The sequence below is a fragment of the Nannospalax galili genome, unplaced genomic scaffold (genome assembly GCF_000622305.1).
Source record: "Nannospalax galili isolate Female #2095 unplaced genomic scaffold, S.galili_v1.0 scaffold505, whole genome shotgun sequence".
Taxonomy (NCBI): domain Eukaryota; kingdom Metazoa; phylum Chordata; class Mammalia; order Rodentia; family Spalacidae; genus Nannospalax; species Nannospalax galili.
Window position 1 is genome coordinate 686791 of NW_008352327.1, and position 19316 is coordinate 706106.

The window sequence follows — 19316 nt, forward strand, 5'->3', positions numbered from 1 at the left end:
CTACATATATGTGAGTGCACCCGTGTCATGCAATGCCATGGTGGTCAGAAGAGAGCTTTGGATTCCCCTGGAACTGGAGTTAAGGATGGTTCGTAGCCGCCATGTGGGTGATGGGAATCGAACCCGCGTCTTCTGCAAGAGCAGTCAGTGTTCTTAACCACTGAGCCATCTCTCCAGGCCCCCCGCCCCCTTTTTTAAAAAAAAATTATGATACTGGGATTGAACCTAGGCCTTAAGCATGGTAGACAAGTGCTCTACCACTGAGCTGTTCCTAACACACACTCTTTTATTTTGAAATAGAATCTCACTAAGATGTCTGGGCTAGTGTAGAACTCACTGTATAGCTGAGCTGAAGATGACCTTGAACTCATAATCCTCCTGTCTCAGCCTCCCCAGTTTCTAGATTCATAGGCCTGCATAATTGAGCCCAGCTTATTTTTAGAGATTTTAGCTTTAAAAAACTTGTGGGGGCTGAAGCGATGGCTCAGCAGTTAAGAGCACTGACTATAACTGCAGAGGGCCTGGGTTTGGTTCCTAGCACCCACATGATGGCCAACAACTGTCTATAATTCCAGTTCCAGGGAATCTGATGCCCTCTTTTGGCCTCCATGCGCATTGCATGCACAGGTACACTTATGTACATGTAGGCAAAACTCAGGCACATAGAAAATAAAAATAATATCTTTAAAAAGTTTTGTTTGGCACTGCAGAGATGGCTTGTTCAGTAAAGTACCTGCTGTTTAAGTATGAGGACCTGAGTTTAGGATCCCCAGAACGCACATATTAGTAGTGACAGTGTATTTCTGTAACCCCAGTACTAGAAGGCAGGGACAGGCTAATCTCTGAAGCTTATTGACCAACCATCCTACTGAATTGACAAGCTTCAAGTTCACAGAATGACTGTTTCTCAAAAAAATAAAAAATAAAAATAAAGGTGGAGGCGAGGTGGCTTTATGGATAAGGATACTTGTGGCCAGGCCTGACAACTTGAGTTTGATCCTGAAACTGACATGGTCTGGAAGGAGAGAACCAACTCCCAGAAGTTGTCTGATTCCATACATGCACTGTGGAATGTGCGTGCCCATATGCACGCACATTCACAAAATAAGTTTTAAAAAGAAAAAAAATAAGGGTGGAAAGCCATTGAGGAAAGACATTCAACATTGACCTTGGTCCTCTATACACACCCATACATACACGTGTATATACATACACTACATACACACACAGTTTTAACATTGGAGCATGGAAATCAGTGCTATGCTCATTGCATCTGCTGTATTTCCCTTGGGTTTCTGTTGCTGTCATCTGTGGCCATCACATCAAAACACATGTAGATGACATGTTTCTTTTGCGGATGTATGTGTATGATGAACATGTGTGTGGAATATGAGGTATGTGTGTTTAGGGATCGGGCATGTGTGTGTGTGTGAATGCAGGTTCACACATTCATGCCATGGTACGTGTGTTGAGGTCAGAGGACAACCTGGTGTGTTTTGCCCTTGTCTTCCACCATCTTTTGTGACAGGGTCTCCTTGTTGTTCACCACAGTCTTGCTGGGCTCTGAGCTTCCCAAGAGTCCCTTGTCTCTGCCTCACATCTCCCTGCAGGAGCAGATGCTTCCACTCTGTGTCTGGCTCTGGTGGGTTCTGGTGATTTGAATTTAGGGCCTTGCACTTGCTTAGCAAACACTTTTATCCATTGAATCATCTCACCATCCCTTGCTTTTTTAAAGATTAATTTACCACAGGGTGGTATATGCTGTTAATCCCTGTACTCAGCACTCTGGAAGGCAGAGGCAGGTGGATCTCTAGAGTTCGAGGCTAGCCTGGTTTAAATAGCAAGTTCCAGGCCAGTGAGGGCTATATAATGAGATCCTGTCTCAAAGAAAAAGATTAATTGCCATGTAAACTAGTATTATAAAAATAAAAGTAGGGGCTGGAGTGATAGCTCAGCAGTTAAGAGCACTGGCTGCTCTTGGAGAGGATCTAGTTTCAGTTCCCAGCACCCACAGGGCAGCTAACAGCTGTCAGTAACTCCAGTTCCAGGGGATCCAGCACTTCCAGCCTCCATGGGCATTGCATACACATAATGCACTTAAATACATGCAGGCAAAACACTCATAAACATAAAACAATAATAAAAAATAAAAATAAAGTTTTAAAAAAGTAAACTAGGTGTGATGAATCATGCCTGTAATGCCAGTACCTGGGAGGCTGAGGAGAGTTTGAGGCCACTTTTGTCTACATAGTGAGTTCCAGGCCAGCCTGGGCTACAGAGTAAGACTGTTTTTTAAAAAAAAAAAAAAAAGGAGAAAGAGAGAAGTTGGATATGGCATTGCATGCCTATAATCCCAGCACTTGGGAAGTAGAGGCAGAAAAATCAGGAGTTCATTGTCATTTCAGCTACATGTAGAGTTCTAGGCCGTCATGGCTACATAAGACCCTGTTCAAAAACACCAAACCTAAAATAAATAAATAAAAAGAGATAACTTGACAGTATTCCCAGCACATCTTCACGCTTTGTTAGAAACTTCTAGAATTTGCATTCCTAAGTGTAGCAGTGTGAGACTTGGGATAGATGTACCTTTAAGGCATTTACTAAGACCCATAGATGTCAGTGGTAGCCACACATGTGACTGCAAATTGTTAGAATGGTGGAATCACAAGCTGACTTCTTCAATGGGTAAACAGGCTTTTAGTTCATGAGAAGAGGCATGAGGTTAGAGGGTTAGGGGTTTTAGTCCCTAAAGCAGAGGTGGCCCTGAGTAGATTGACTGTGAGTGCTTAGATGCCCAGCAGCTCACTGTTGCCAATATCCTCCCTTTGTGCACCCCCACCCCACTGCCTGCTAATTAAAAAACATGAAGTGTGTAAGATTTATTTTTATTTTATGTGAATGAGTGTTTTGCCTGCATACATATGGGCACCAAATACAGGCATGGTGCTTACGGTGACCAGAAGAGGGCATCAGATCCCCTGGTACTGGAGTTATAGACAGTTGTGAACTCCTGTGTGGGTGCTGGGTACTGAACCCAGGTCCTCTGCAAGAACAGTGCACATTCTTAACCACTGAGCCGTCTCTTCAGTCCCAAAACACCAATTTTCTACATCCCTCATAGATACATAGTTGTGCTATCACTTAAAAAACAATAATGAAGCACCCTCTGTTTTGTAGCTGGTGGATGACACTAACACAACAAGGAAAGTGGTGCAGTATGTTGTAAAGCCAGGTAAGAGCTGTTGGGTTTGAATTTGATGTTAACACTGTTGACAAGCAGAGCATCTAGTATTTTCTGTACTCTGTACTACATGGCATATAAAAACAAGACAATTCACCTCTCTTAAATGGCTTTCCATCCACTCTGAGTTTCCTTCTACTTTCATTTTGATGCTTGGAAGATCAAAGTCAGTGTGGCATCCGTCACTGAGACTAAATAGGCAATTGTCCTTGGAAGAAAAGTGGTGGGAGGAAAGGTTTCCGTAGGCAAAATTCTCACTCAAAGGTATTTCCCGCCCCAGCAGATTTTGAGCTACTGAGTTATTTTCTTCAACCCTTTAAAAAGAACTGTTGAGTCCTTTTATAGTCACCACAATCAGAGCTAGAGAAGGGTGATTGGGGAAGTCCTAGAACCTGTTAGTCAGCTTATGTTTAAAAGGAAGAAGAAAAAGAAGAAAAAACCCAAACCAAGAAAATAAGAGTTACTTCTCTTTGAACCTGTTTCTCTGCTTGCGTGTAAAGCCTTCTCTTTGAAATTTAGTGCACTCACCGTGGGCTGGGCCCATCAGAGCCGTGGCTATCACCGTGCCGCTCGTGGTCATATCAGCCTTTGCGACGCTCTTCACTGTGATGTGCCGCAAGAAGCAACAAGGTATTTGTGCCGTGCCCCCTGCTCCAGGAAGTGGCAGTCGGGTGCATGCTAACAAAGAGGGATCCTGGGAACCCCTTGTTCTCCTGGGAGGGGTTTGGGACCCCTCATACCTACCTCCTTGTCAGTTCCTAGCCAGTTGTAGTTCCTAGAATTCAAATATTTGTCTTTTCATCTCTGGGGCCTCTAAAAAGACAGGCCTAATTCAGTCCTCAAACTCAGAAAGTCTGAAGTGTGGGTACAAAGATATATGGAGGATTTCATCATTGATAAAGTCAGCTGTCACATCTGGGGAGCTGTAAATTAGTCACATCTTGGTCTGAGTGGGTTACACAGGTGTGTAAACGTATATAAACGTTATGAAGATGTTCACTTAAGATTTGTGCACTTTTAGCTGGGTATGATGGCGTAGGCCTGGTATTCCAGCTCCTTGGGAGGCTGGGGCTGGAAGATGACTTGAACTCAGGAGTTGGGGGCTAGCCTGGACAATACAGGGAGACAAGTCACCTTTTTCTTGGTACTCTTTTATCTTTTATCTTCGTAAATTCTCCTTCAGTAAATCCCTCCTTCCCTCCCTCCCTCCTATCTTTCCTTCCATCCCTCCATCCTTCCATCCCCCCCTGCTAATGTTTTATTTAGTTCACTTAGTTGCCAGAGCCAGTGATGAGCACCTCGCTGACCTGAGTGGCTCCTGCAGCTGTCTGTGGTCAGGTTGAGTTTTTTACTTCTTTTTTTTTTAATTTTTATTTTATTTTATTATTTTTATTTTCTGTGTATACGTGTATTGCCTGCATGTAAGTAAGTGCACCTGTGTTGTGCAATGCCCGCGAAGGACAGAAGAGGCTGTTGGATCCCCTGGAACTGGAGTTACCGACAGCTGTTAGCTGCCATGGGGGTCCTGGGATTCGAACCCAGGTCTTCTGCAAGAACAGCCAGTCTTCTTAACTGCTGAGCCATCTTTCCAGCCTCCAAGTTTTTTACTTCTTGATACTCCACTGCAGAAACTGACTGGTTCACAGTGAAGATTTGAGAGGCCTATGGAGTTAGAGACCTGAGAATTCTGTCAGCTGTTCCTTTTTTAAAATTTATTTATTTTTTTACTCTTGAGACAATCTCATATAGCCTAGGCTGGCCTTCAGTTCACTGTGTAGCTGAGGAGGATCAGGTCCTGTTTTTTTTCCTACCTCCCAAGTCATATGGAAAAAGACAAAGCTTTGTTCATAGTGTCAACTCTGTCTTCTTTCCCAATTTAGAAAATATATATTCACATTTAGACGAAGAGAGCTCCGAGTCCTCCACATACCCTGCAGCCCTCCCCAGGGAGAGGTTCCGGCCACGCCCCAAGATCTTCCTCTGTTACTCCAGTAAAGATGGCCAGAATCACATGAACGTCGTCCAGTGTTTCGCCTATTTCCTCCAGGACTTCTGTGGTTGCGAGGTGGGGAATTCAGTTTCTTCTTATCTGGGCAGGATACATGTCCCACACACTACCCATTCCCCCAGTGCTATTTCTGGGAACCGCACTTTTGACTAGTGTCTTAGTTTCCAAACTGGGGACAGTCCTTCACTCTTCTTTCATTCTATTTGACTCATCACTAGTACTAAGGATCCACTAAATGGATCTTCGGGACCAGGAAGAATGTATCACAAAGGGCTCTGTGAGGTTGTTTGACCCTTGATTGGTATAATGTCATGGAAAGGGAGAAAGTCCTTGGAAAACCCCATGGAAAGTATGGTAAGAAAGAACAGTAGGCAGAGAGAACCAGGAAGTAGGAGAACCTTTGAATGTCTGTGCTGGTTTCTTAGCCTACTTCTTGAATTTACTGTTGGGACATAGCTTTTCCATTGACGATGGTAGTGTTAATTTTTAGAGTGAAGCCAGATGCTATTATGGAAGGTGCATTGTTTGCTACAAAGGCAATAATCATACAGTATTGTGGCGTTCCTTTGAAACTGTCAGTTGGTCTGTGTCTCAGGCTCTTTCCATATGGTGAGACTGCCCTCTGGTGTTAATAAAGTATATAAAGATTGGCATGATTTCCTCCTGTTGAGCTCCGCAGATCAGCCCCTGCTGGAAAAGCACTGTAAACACTAGCCATCGGCACACAGTCTTCACATACCGCAGACATAAACTGTGTGTAGCTGTACATAGATGAAATTGCAAATATAATTTTTTTTTGTACTTTGGGTAAAATTGGGATGATTCCCCCCCCCGTCTTAATACTTTTATATACTAATAGTGCTTTTCTTTTCTTTCTTTTTCTCTCTCTCTTTTTTTTTTTTGACAAATTGCAAAATAGCTACATTTTAAATAGCTACATCATCCACTACTATAACTGAGTTAGTACAGATTGTGAGGCCTCTTAGTAGTGTTCAGTAGTGCCCCATTTCTAAAGATCTCATAAGGATAAATGCCTGGAAATAAAATTGCTCAAAGATAGAAATATTTTGAAATGTTTGGTATATATATATCCAGTAGCTTAAACATGTATAATGTTATCAAGAATTAAAATATGAGACAATTCAGTATTTTATTTTTTTAGCAAATGGATGAATGCTATTCCCTTTCTTCCCTTAATAAGTAGGTACCTCTTAGAACAGAAGAGGAAAATGAAATCGTTTTTTAATTTGAGACAGGGTTTCACTACATAGCCCTGACTGGCCTGAAACTCACTATGTAGATCAGACTGACCTTGAACTCGCCAAGATCCTCCTGTTTCAGCCTCCCAAGTGCTGGGATTAAAGGCATGTGCTGCCATTCTCAGCCCAAGAATGAAATCTTTTCAGAATGCCTTTCCCCTGTGTATTCCATGTTTAGTCATTGGCAATTAGTTTTTAGCTACAAGAGAAATGATGCCAACACAATTGCCAAGTGATGTTTTCAGCAGAATCTGATGAAAGTGGTCTCAGGAGGTAAAACCCTCTGGGGCGGGGACCGGCATTTGGTTTTCTTCTCTTTTTCAGGGATTCTACTACCAGCTACTTTTCCACTAGCACCTTTCCCTCCAAAGCCTCATGGTTCACAGGTCTTAAATGCTATGACAGTATGTACCTCTATGAAGCCATAGAGAAAGGTGCCCATTCCAGAATGAGTTAGCCAGGATGGCCATTGTTACACAGCTGACCAGTGTGCTAATCCTGAGTCTGTGTCACCCTCGTTGTGGATGACTCTGGAATTCAGGCCCAAGCCCCATTTTCCAGCATACTTTGGGGCCACTCATCTACATCCTCCTTTCAGAGCCTGAAAGCCTAGTCTCCAGGACCTGATCCTTGCATCTGATAGCCTCACTCATCATATGCCACAGCCTCAGTTCCCTCTGTTTCATGCTCCCCAGCATTCTGTAGTTCCTTGAGGGCATACCCAAGTTGTCCGAGATAAGTTGCTAAAAATTCTGTGCTTCTCTCTCCTCACTTGGTAATGACCACACATGTTGCTAATGATATATTTTCAGAGCATTTGGTATGTGGCTGTGGTTCCCACCGGTTCACCCAGAGCCTGCTCAGAGCCCTGCTAATTATTACTGGCTAAAGAGCAGATGATGGGGCGTCATCCAGCATTATCGTCTCCTGATTCCAGTTTGCTTTCTGGGTGTTGGCGTAGGCGAGTGAGCTGTCCTGTCCTCTTTACAGGTGGCTCTCGACCTATGGGAAGATTTCAGCCTCTGCAGAGAAGGACAGAAAGAATGGGTCCTTCAGAAGATCCATGAGTCCCAGTTCATCATTGTAGTGTGTTCCAAAGGCATGAAATACTTCGTAGACAAGAACTACAAACACAAAGGAGGCAGCCGGGGTGTGGGCAAAGGGGACCTCTTCCTGGTGGCTATGGCAGTCATTGCCGAAAGGCTCCGCCAAGCCAAGCAGAGTTCATCTGCCACACTTAGCAAGTTCATTGCTGTCTACTTTGATTATTCCTGTGAGGGAGATGTCCCCTGCGTCCTGGACTTGAGCACCAAATACAAACTCATGGACAACCTTCCCCAGCTTTGTTCCCACCTACACTCAGGAAAACAAGGCCTTCAGGAGCCGGGGCAACATGCAGGATACAGCAATAGAAGGAACTACTTCCGGAGCAAGTCAGGTCGTTCCTTGTATGTTGCTATTTGCAATATGCACCAGTTTATTGATGAGGAGCCTGACTGGTTTGAGAAGCAGTTTGTACCCTTCCATCCTCCCCCGCTGCGCTATCGGGAGCCAATCCTGGAGAAGTTTGACTCAGGCTTGGTTTTAAATGATGTCATCTGCAAACCAGGGTCAGAGAGTGACTTCTGTCTAAAGGCTGAGGCTGCTGTTCTTGGGGCAACTGGGCCAGTTGACCAGTACTCACACCTGGAGAGTCAATATGCAGGCCTGGACCAAGATACTGAGGCCCGATCTGCCTGTGATGGTGGTTCCACCTTGCAGCCCCTGCTGCATGCAGTCAAAGCTGGCAGCCCTTCAGACATGCCGAGGGACTCGGGCATCTACGACTCTTCCATGCCCTCATCCGAGCTGTCTCTGCCTCTGATGGAAGGACTCTCTCCTGACCAGATGGAGACATCTTCTCTGACAGAGAGCATATCTTCCTCCTCTGGCCTAGGTAAGATGTCCTGGGATTGGGCTCTTGATTTAGGACCCATTTCCAAAAGCCATCAAAGCATTTCCCAACTTAGGTTCCTTAATGGATAGTGAAACCTGATAGGAAGTAATATAGCCCCTTTGATAGTCTTGATTTATCCCAGATAATGGGAACATTGAACTACAGAAATACTGATGGTCGATTATGGGATCTGACCAGACCCCTCCACAAGTGTTATATATCTATAAGTATTGCTGTACACTGTATTACCTTTTTTAAAGTTACATTTATTTTTTTCTGTGTGTGCACAAATATATGTTTTTGGACAGATGTCATGGGACACATGCAGAAGTCACAGGACAACTTTCTCCTTCTACCATGTGGGTCCCATGGATTAAACTCAGGTTGTCAGGCTTGGCAGCAAGCACCTTTACCCATTGAGCTGTCTTGTCAGCCCTGTGTTACCTTTCTGAACTCCAAAACCATTGGAATACCCAAACACAATGCATTAGATAAGGGGCTATGGGATTGTGTCATTGTTGGGGCCTGTAGTGTCACCCTCTCACTGCCATGAAAGCCAAGATGCATATTTAAAAAATTTTTTATTTTTATTTTATGTGTATGAGTGTATTACCTGCATGTATATAAGTGAACCCAAGTTGTGCGATGCTCACAGAGGTCAGAAGAGGGCATTGGATCTCCTGAAACTGGAGTTAGTTTGGTTGTTCTTCTCCTAGTGGGTGCTGGGAACCGAACCCAGATCCTCTGCAAGAGCAACTAGAGCTTTTAACCACTGAACCATCTCTCTAGTCTGTGTGAGGTATATTGAACCTGAGACTATCATATTCTTTCCATCTTAGCTCAGCATAGGGCCCCAGGTAGGAGGGTTCACAGGAAGGTCTACTTCTTCAGGAAGCCCCCAGCAATCTGCCACACTTAGAACTACTTGGGATCATGCATGCAACCCCTTGGCCCTCAAGGAAGGAATCTTCTGGGTTTTTTTTTTTTTTTCTTTTTTTTGGGGGGGTCTTTCTTGAGACAGGGTCTCCCTGTAGCCCCAGCTGTCCTGGAACTTGCTATGTAGACCAGGCTGGCCTTGAACTCACAGAGATCTGCCTGCCTCTGCCTCCCAAGTGCTGGGATTAAGGAAGTGCGCCATTACGCCCAGCAGGACTCTTCCTTCTTCAGCTACAGGGACCAGAACCTGTTAGAAGAAGGAGGGTGCTGGTTTGAGCTGGTTCGGATGCATTCCTCATTTGCACCAAGTCCAAGTTTAGGGCCCAATCATACTATAGAATGAGGGTCCAGACTGACTGTGGCTCTGTCCTTTCTTTCCTCAGGTGAGGAGGATCCTCCTGCCCTCCCTTCCAAGCTCCTCGCCTCTGGCGTGTGCAAAGCAGAACTTGGCTGCCACAGCTGCACTGAGGAATTCCACGCGGTTGCCCCTTTATAACAGTGGGGAAGAGTCCAAGCATTGCCACTTTAGCTGCTGCCTCTCTCTGGTTCCCCAGCTCCTCTCTGGTTATGTGGCCTACTTGGAGCTGAGGGCTCATGCAAGGCTATTTGGAAGGAGAGTCTGGCCAGTACTTGCTCTCCTCTGTTCCAGCCCCTCTACTAGATATCTTAGAGAAGTCTCCAGTTTCCTGAAAGCATATGGAGCTCTGAAAGGCACATCCATTAGATATGACGACAGCTGGCTGCATTGGATCAGAGCCTATGCTGGGGGAGGTAGGGAGGAAACAGGTAAAGAAACAGGAAAGCACCTCCACTGGTCATTCTAACTTCACTGAGCTCTGCAAACTTTACCTACGTATTCACTTTTGGCTATGCCGATTCTACTGCTTTGTGGAAGAAGCACTTTTAACATCACTGCAGTTACTGGAGTCAAGTGCCAGTCTAGACCCTAGATCATACTGCAGATGTTGCTGCCATTGTTTTTGATGTGGAGCTTACAGTGCCATGAGTGTTAAATTACCTTTAAGACAAAGGTCAAGAGCACAAATGACTGTCCATCCAATCATTTTATGTATTGCTGGGTGAGGATGAAGTCCCAGGAAGCAGGCTGACCATCTTGACCATTCCGTCTGAAATGGGTTGGCTGATGTGCAGAAGATACCAGAACCTGGACACACAGCCTGCTCTGGGTCTGAGTAGCCATCATGTGGGGACCACAGCTGCCTGTTAAGTTTCTGGGTTATATTTACATGCTGTAGTGCAGGTGATGATGTCTGGAAACAGAAGACCTTTATCCAGCTGGGCAGCAGCATTACTGGAAGCTGCAATTTGTGCTTTGGCTGCTCTAGCACTGTATCCTAAATGTTAGGAGTGAGAATTCACTGATACAATAGTGTGTAGAGGTGGTGGCCAGTTAATCTGCTGAACTGGATTTGACTAATGACAAACCTCCTTTTCCGACGGCAGAAAGGAGAGGATTGTCACAAAAGTAAATGTTATATTTTTGTGAATGACTTTTCTACAGAAATTCTGTTTCCAAAGGATAAGCATCTGTTTGTATCACATTTATTGATTAGATGTGTGTAGCGTAATGAGGTGTTAGTCTCTGTGGAAGCCCTTAGCCTCGCCATGCCCTGGAACACTTGCTGTGAGCATCCTTCACCTTTGTCATGGGCGCTGTTGGGTTTTGGCAGCCTGTTTTCTGAGCGTTCTGCCAGAACTGTGGTTTTTCACTCCTTCACCAGACAGGGACCAACATTGAGTGGGTCGCTGAGAAAGATCCCAAGGTGGGGTGGGGGTAGGATGAAGCAGGGCTTTTTATTCAAGGCATGTGCTCAGCAGGTGGGCAAAGCAGGCTTGGGCTCCTCCTGGGAAGAAGAGGTTTGTGTGTATTTTGGATGCAAATCCCTCCTCCCTGCTCTGTAAGGGCAGCTGGCAGCTCTTGGGAGAACGTGCTCCTTTTTTCTGCCAGAGAACAGAGCAGCTGCTCAGAGAGACCGTGAGCTACAAGACTGTCTCACCATAAAACCATGCATCTCGGTAGAGGAGAGCCGTCAGTGGTGTCACCTTGGAATCCAGGAGGAGCAGACAGAGCTCCCACTTCCATGAGGCTGCCCTGCCTGTTCTCAATCTCATCTTATATTCTGTGAGGGAGATTGGTGTGCCCAAATTGCTAACGAATGAAAAGTCACTCGGAACATTATCATTATTTAACTGAAGCCAAGAGATATTTTGTGTTCCCAAAGGCGCCATTAGGATCTGCTTTTAGGGTAGATATTCAATTTTGCATGTGGAATGAAGCATCTCTGCGAGAGCTGCCCCAAGAACAGTGTGGATGCCTGTTCCCAGGCCTGCTCAGAGAGTGGAAATGGAAGGCAAACCACCTCAGCCGTCTAAAATGCTTGTCTAAAAGTCAGGATCAGGTGACGTTTTAGTTTGGATGCTTTTATTTTGAAATACAAATGTTTCTGATCAACAGACTCAGGTTCTAACGTGCCAGATAATGAAATATGATTGCTTAACTCAGAGTAAATTGATAAGTGGATAATGAAGTGAAACGTCATTAGTCAATTTTTTTTTCTCCCATCCACCTCATCATGCTAGGAGTGGGAATTGTTTTGCAGATTAAGGCAAAACATCTGCTCTGAGCCGAGTTGCATTTTTCTACTTACAGATTGTTCCATGCAGTGGAAATGATAAGATAGAATTCAGAGAAGGGTTCTGCCAAGTCACAGACTTATTGATGCTTTGGGGAAACAAGAAGAGGTTACAGAGATGCACTTAGTCAAAGGCCTGGTCTGAGAGTAGAAAGTAACTTAGAGGGTGTCGCCTGGGTAGGAGTCCAGGGGTGAGTCCATGGTGCCTGGAAACCAACAAGGCTGCAGGTTAGGAGCTCGTTGTTGACCTGTACAGGCACCTCGCTGGTGCATCTGATGCAATCAGCTCTGCTCGGAGAGTGGGGAGAGAGAATGCCTAGCCACAGGGCAGCTGGCTGCAAGTAATGGACCACCTTGAATGGACCTGGGTGCAGAGGCTCCTTCAGAGGTGGAGACTTTGAGATTTGAGGCACATGGATTCTCAGAAAGAATCAGAAGGGATTCTAGTCCAGGCTCGGGTCGTCAGATGGGACCCAGCTAGGTAATAAAGGTTTTGTTTTGTTTTGAGCCAGGGTCTCCCTGTAGCCCCAGCTGACCTGGAACTCACTATGTAGAGCAGGCTGGCCTAAAACTCACAGAGATCTACCTGCCTCTGCCTCTGCCTCCTGAGTGCTGGGATTAAAAGTGTGTGCTACCATGCCCAACTGAGATTAACTTTTTGATTGACACACAATCTAATTGAAGTCAGTCCTAGGTCAGAAGTTTAAAAAAAAAATGCTGTCTTTAGTGATGATAGTGTCATTGGAATCAGCATGTGGGAATTTCTGGATCTCTGAGGACTTATGTGGTTATCAGAGTTCAGTTTTGCTACTTCATAACCACAAGATTTTTCTTTTGTTGTTACTGAGTTTTCTGACAACCTCTAGTCTTAAGTCCTCTGACTTTTATTCAACTAAATAAGATTATCCTTCTGTAACTGTGGGATTACAGGATTTTCAGTGTGTTTTTTTCTTCCCCAGAGGGAGTGGGGAAGCTATTTTATTCCTGGAGAAGAAATGGCATACCCTTCTTCCAAAAAGAAAGGAAACCATGTAGTCCCTAGCTACTTCAACATTAGAGAGAAACCATTCTGCCTTTATTGAGGAAAGGTAGGCAATGCCAGAGTGAAGGTTTTTAGTGTTCTTTAGTTTCTATTGTTGGAGATAGCTGCTCTTATTCAGGAGATTCTGTGCCTTTGGGGGCTCCAGTGTCCCCAGGTACAAGGAAAACATCTGTGTGACGGTCCATGGCAGTGACACCTTCCCACTCAGAGATTCTGGGACATGGTGGGGATTGGAGTAGACTGAAAAGCCCTGTTTATCCTACAGGGGGCAGCTCTTCCAAATGAGTGTCTCCATGAAGTATTTCCTGATCTTCCTATTCTTCAAGAAAAGCTGAGGATGTCCAATTTTTAAAATTCTAACAACTAGGGCTGGCAAGATGGCTCAGTGAGTAAAAGCTCTTTTACAAGCCCGATGACCTAAGTTTGATTGCTGGAGCCCACAGTGGAAGGAGAAAACTGACTCCTGAAAGTTAAGTCCTTTGACTTCCACAAGCAGGCTATGGCAGGCACACCTTCCTCCCTACCCCCCAACCTCACAAATGTATACACATACTAATAGTGAAAAAAAGTACAACTAAAACCATAAAATATTGGCACTTCCACTTTAGAAACTTCTAAAGCGAATTTATGATCAACCGAACATATACAGACTTAATTTTGCCCACCAGCTGCCAGTTTGTGACCTTTGTTTTGTATGCTGTGAAATGGCAGCCATCCACAGTAATTACAAATGGCAGGTGCCCCCAGGAGAAGCAGCTGCTAACCTCATCCTTCAGAGAAACTTGATGTCTTCTCAAGTTTTTGTTTCTTGACACAAAGTCTAATGTTGTTGGGGCTGGCCTTGAATTTCTGATCCTCCTCTCTCCACTTCTTAAATGTTAGGATTACAGGTGTGCACTACCAAGCCCAGCATGGTTATGCTTCTGAATGTATTTGAAATGTTTTGATCACTTCCTTACATTTCATAATGTCTTAAGGGAAAGGCAGGTCAGCTGTTCATTTCAAATTCAGGTTTATACTCCCCCAAATTAAAAAGCATGATGCTGGCAACAGTTTCATTTAAACTTCATGACTCCTAGGGCCTTATTTATAGCTTAGCTCTAGATGTAATCATGCTTTTAGGTAGTGTGCAATTCTGAGCTTAGGCCAAGATATAATTAGGAGAATTATATGAGGTGGGGGCAGGGGTTGTATAGATACGACCAAGAATCTTCTAGAGCCCCCTCACACCAGTGCTTTTCAGTGTTCTGGTAACTGGCTGCTTTGGAGGTGTGACACAGGAGATGGAGAACAACTTTTGTGATGTTGAGATACCAGAAGTCACCAAGGGTGTTGGGTCACCCTTGCCACATCACTACCTTTCCAGGCTCAGGATGAACGTAAACCAAAGAAGTCTGATTGCAAGCTGTTAGCTGATTTGAATCCGCTTTCAGAATTTGCAGGCTTGGAGACGCTTAAATCACCCAGCGTGTTCCCTCCAGGCAGGCTTGCTTGAATTATTCCAGACATGTGGCTGTGGCAGAGATTCTGGGTCACAGTGAAGAAGATTCTAACCTCCCTGCTGATCAGATAGTTCTTTGTGTATCTCCCTTGCAGAAATTCAAACCAGCTTTCTTTTGTTTGGGGTGCAGTGGAGAAAGAGCAGCTGGTCACCTTCCCTGCGTTGAGAACCACAGTAAAGTCATCCTTCTGGTGTTTTTTTCCAGTGGCAAATAATCCCACCCACTTAAAACATTCTTCACAGCTCTCGTTTTTCAGGAGCTTAATAATTTTCACTGTTCTTGAGTTTCTTAGCTTTACGCTCAGTTCAGTTACCCAGACAACACTGCTGCCTTATTCACAATGGCGCCTTCTGACAGCCACACTCTGGGTAGGATCACAGGGACATTTATGTAGGCCTGCTCTTGCCACATTAAAAATATAGTGGCACTTTAAAAAACTGGTGCATCCCTTACTGTTCTGAGGGTAATTGACTGCCACATTTTCTTTTTTTCTTTTTTTTTTTTTTTTCTCTTAGTGATAGTTCTCTCCTGTGGTTTATTTCCTCTCCAGGGCTAAACTAATACTTGGTGCTTATTCCTGATGTGTTTAATGTCTTTCTTTAACTTGGGGACACTTTTTTGGGGGGTGGGCTCATTGAGACCGGATGTCACTCTAGTTTTGGCTGGCTTATGTGTGCTCCCTATGTAGACCAGGCTAGCCTAGAACTCACAGAGATCCACCTGCCTCTCTGCTTCCCAACCCCTGGGACTAAAGGTGTGGGCCACCACTTGTGTGTTAGGACACACCTTTCAAGACCAGCTCTTGCCTTCTAAGAGGCAGCTATCCCACATTCAAAAATCTATTTTTACCTGTTTCTAAACTTTACCTTTATTTGTGAATCCCAGTAGCACTTAAACGGTGCAGACTTCAGTTGAACCACTAGCTAGCCCAGTGATACTGGAAGTTGCTAAGTGCTACCCTCCCATTGATTGCTGTTGAGGGCTGATTTGCAATCACATTTAAATACCCCTGGGAGGACCTCTGGGGAATTCTGGCCAGTTGTCTTCTTTCTTGCTCCTGGGTTAGTCCTTGAAGTTCACCAGGGACCACTGACACCTCCAGGGGTTCTTCTGTGCTCTGGAGCTGCGGCTGTTGGTGGAGCAGGCACTGTTCACACAATCAAGGACAGAAGGAATAATTCTGGCTGCATAACTGATATTTATATCAGAATCAGCCAGGAGCAGCCTTCTGCGGCTGCCATTGCCTTACACTTAATGTGATAATCTATTATTTACAAACATTTCTCTTCCTCTCAAAAAAAAACCACATGTCAAGCCTGAACAGTGGCAAAAGTGTTCATTTGGATGGTAACTTTGATTTTCACTAATAGTTTAAAAACAAACAAGTTTCACTCTGAAAGCCCTTGTCCCCATGTCTCTAGGGAGGAAGGCCTGTAGAACACAATGATTGATACTGCTTTTGTTTTAAGCTTGTCCTTTGTGGGATTTGGCGCGGAAGAGTGAGCATGGACAGACTGTAGCAGTGTGCTATATATTTACATTAAAGATGTTAGTGGTATATTTGATCTGTACAAAACTCTGTAAATAGATGATAGTCGCAGCTGATATTTGTAAGATGTTTTTGTACCTTAGAATTTTTGCATCAAATAAAATGTTTCGTGTGAAGACTGTTAGTGACTCATTACCTCCTGTTCTAGTCCTTCCTCAGGCTCCTGGCACTTTTTGGAGGATTCTGTTTCAGGATGAGGAGGTGAGAGTGGCATGTATTCCTGTACCATGCTCTGTGAGGTAACTTGCTGGTACTCATTACTTCAGAGTCCATTCCCGGCTCTGCTGCAGCTGCTGTGTGCGACACTGTGACTGTGAGACTCTGGTCTTCAGTTTCCATCTATAGAATGAGCCTAAGGCCCTGCTTTAGAGGGTGGCTTAAGTGACTTGGGTAGTGCTGCTGGCATAGCAGGGCACAAACAGGGAATCAGTACAGCCCAAGGATTGAGAGTCAAGTGAACAGGTCACACTGCCCTCAATGTTAAAGGGGAAGGAAGAACCTTGAGTACTAATTGGAGTCACTTTGTTCCCTTCTCAATATGAATACTAGGAGTAAATTTTGTTCTCCTGGTCACCTTTTTGCCATGATAGACACGTTTCTGAACTTGCTGCAAAGTTCCTGTGGGCAGATGACTACATGCACCCTGTATTTGAGCAAAGACAGGGGTTAGCAGTATAATGAGATGGCTTTACTCCATCTTTTCCACTGTTACATCGTCCTCCAGGAAGTGGGCAGAGGTTGGCTTCAAGACAAACCTAGGCCAGGCCAAGGTGAACTTGTGGTCAGGGGAGGCAAGAGCACGCCTGGTGTACAAGTTCTACAAGTTGGGGCAGATTCTGCTTCTGGTTTTATAACCCTTAAAGTTAGGGTCTTTAAAGATTCTCTACACAGTATACACAATTTGTACATTGCTGATGAGGCTTTATTATTATTAGCATTGTTAGCATTGTGACCAAAATGAGAGCTTTGGTTTCTGGCATCCTGAGCTAAGAGCTCAGTCTGCTGATATCTTTCTGACCCTAGGTGGGTGGCTTGCCCTGTTTAGGAATGAGTTTCTCATCTGGAAAGCCCAGTAGGGCTGTTTCGAGGTTGGAATGTGAGTGAAGCCAAGCGGTTCTGGGCTTACAACCTGGCACACAGTGCTTGTGGACATGTGGTCCCCAGAGGGCAGAGCAGGTGTAGCTAAATGGGGTTTCTCCCCAAAGCCTTTAGCTTTGGCCTAGGCTATAACCAAAGCAGACTTGTTAACCTCCTGGCTATCAGTGTAGCAGGGTGCCTGGAAATGGCCTTCAGGGAAGATGAACACTTGATTAGATGCCACTCTTATTTGAAACCAGTGACCCTGGAGGTGAATATCAAAGTTCTTACGTAGCCTTTTGCTGACCACTCCCTTCTGTCCCTTTCTCCCCTAACCATTTCAAACGATTCTAGATTCTTTACAGGGCCGTTGCTTGTGTTCTTCCTGAAACATCTGTCTCCACCCCACCTTTGCAATGTTACCTTCAGTGACTACTATCCATGTCAGTCTAGGTCTTAGCATGTACCTTCTACTTGTGTGAGTGGATAACAGATCCTTGTGTGTTTAGAATGACCTATCTGGGCTGGACTTGGATTCTGCTGCTTTAACCAGCTTGTGACTCCAGCCCCACCCCCAAGCAGTCATTAGAACAAGTCCCCTCCTCTCCCTGGTTCTCAGTATCAGATGAAGTTTACCTTGTACTTGATTCATGGGTTACTGTGAGGCTAAAACAGGCAGAGGGGATTGCATGGCTTGTGACAGGTGCTCAGTTGAACAGTTACTAACTAGTAAATGAAGAAAGTTTCCTGGAGAAGAAAATTATTTTACTTTGCACTCCGGCCAGCTACCAGGAGCTCCAGTGTTGAGAACCATTGGGCTGCCCCCTCGTCCACCCCATATTTCCTCCAAAATGGGCTGGCATGTTCTCAAGTTTCCCTATGGGGCAGGGGGCGCATGTGCAGACTGGGTAATGGGTTCCTGTAGACATGGGGTTGGCTATCACAGGGACTCTGTCTGAGCCACCCAGGTGTTGGCTCCTGTTACTGTGCCAAGCACCACGTTACTCTTGAGCATGCCTTGCTCTCCTAACAGGGCTTATGGAGTTTTCATCATGTGCATCTAGGACGAGACTCAGACCCAGGTGTTTCCTATCCACAGCGCTGGCAGTCCATTGCTCAGCATGTACTTGAGGTTCCTCTAACCCAGGCGAGGACTTGCTTTCAAAGAAATCTTCCGACAGCTATTCACAGAGCATTGCTTTGACTTGAACAGTAAGTCCAGCACTTTGCTCCTCTTCCAGGCAACACCATGCTTGTGAGGTGAGGACCATACTGTGCTAGTGTCACTTCATTGGGCTGCTCTGCCATTTTCAAATGCTGAAAACAAAGGCAGGGGATATCTGTGCAGTGTAGGGCTACAAGCAGAAGGTTGGGTGTGTCGTCTAGGAATTCCATTGCTAGAGCCCTTTGTTATGTTTGTTTGAGACGGGGTCTCATGTAGGGCAGCTTGGCCCTTAAACTTGTTATGTAGCTGGGGGCCTTGAACTGACTCTCCAAGCACTGGGATTACAGGTATGCACCAACCAACATGCTTGGTTTTATATTTAGGAAATAACCAGAAACGTGGGTCAAAGTTTATTATGCAAAGATCTTATCACCAAGTGTTATGGTGATGCTGAGAAACGAGGAACAAAGATAGGCCTTGGAGCCTTTCATAGGGCTGTTGTAGGAGAATAGCCCAAGTTAGGCTGGAGATGTAACCCAGTAGAACAGCGTTTGCCTGCTATGCACAGGGCTTTGCATTTGATTCCAGGTACAAAACAACAAAATAATTCATGTCAAAGGAAAAGACTCGCAGTATGCTGGATGAAAAATAAAAGATGCATGTTAACAGTGGCTTCCTCTAGGAGGTATGACTGGATGGGTTTTATCTTCCTCTGTAAACCTCCTGGTGTTTTCTACATTGTTTTGCAATGAAAGGAATCACAATCAGAAAGTTTCAAACATATGATTACATACATCATGCTTGGCAAGTGTTTAAGGCACACGGTGAGCACCAGGAATCTGGTAGTCCCAGTGTCCTGCTCTTAGCTTCTGGCCTGCCTTCTTGGGCCTATTGCTTCCCTGGCTGTGCTGCCCAGCCTCTGGCCATTGCTTTCCTGTCTAGTGTCA

General features: G+C 44.9%; 1 protein-coding gene across 1 annotated transcript in view; it reads left to right on the plus strand.

Moving 5' to 3' along the window:
- Il17rd (interleukin 17 receptor D) overlaps positions 1–15881 on the plus strand; it is an 80601-nt gene extending 64720 nt beyond the window's left edge. Inside the window, exons 9-13 of the mRNA XM_008849288.2 lie at positions 3178–3232; positions 3761–3871; positions 5122–5306; positions 7499–8444; positions 9764–15881. Coding sequence (XP_008847510.1) covers positions 3178–3232; positions 3761–3871; positions 5122–5306; positions 7499–8444; positions 9764–9876 — 1410 coding nt within the window. The 3' untranslated portion in view covers positions 9877–15881. The remainder of the gene's footprint in view (positions 1–3177; positions 3233–3760; positions 3872–5121; positions 5307–7498; positions 8445–9763) is intronic.
- Positions 15882–19316: the final 3435 nt, after the last annotated feature.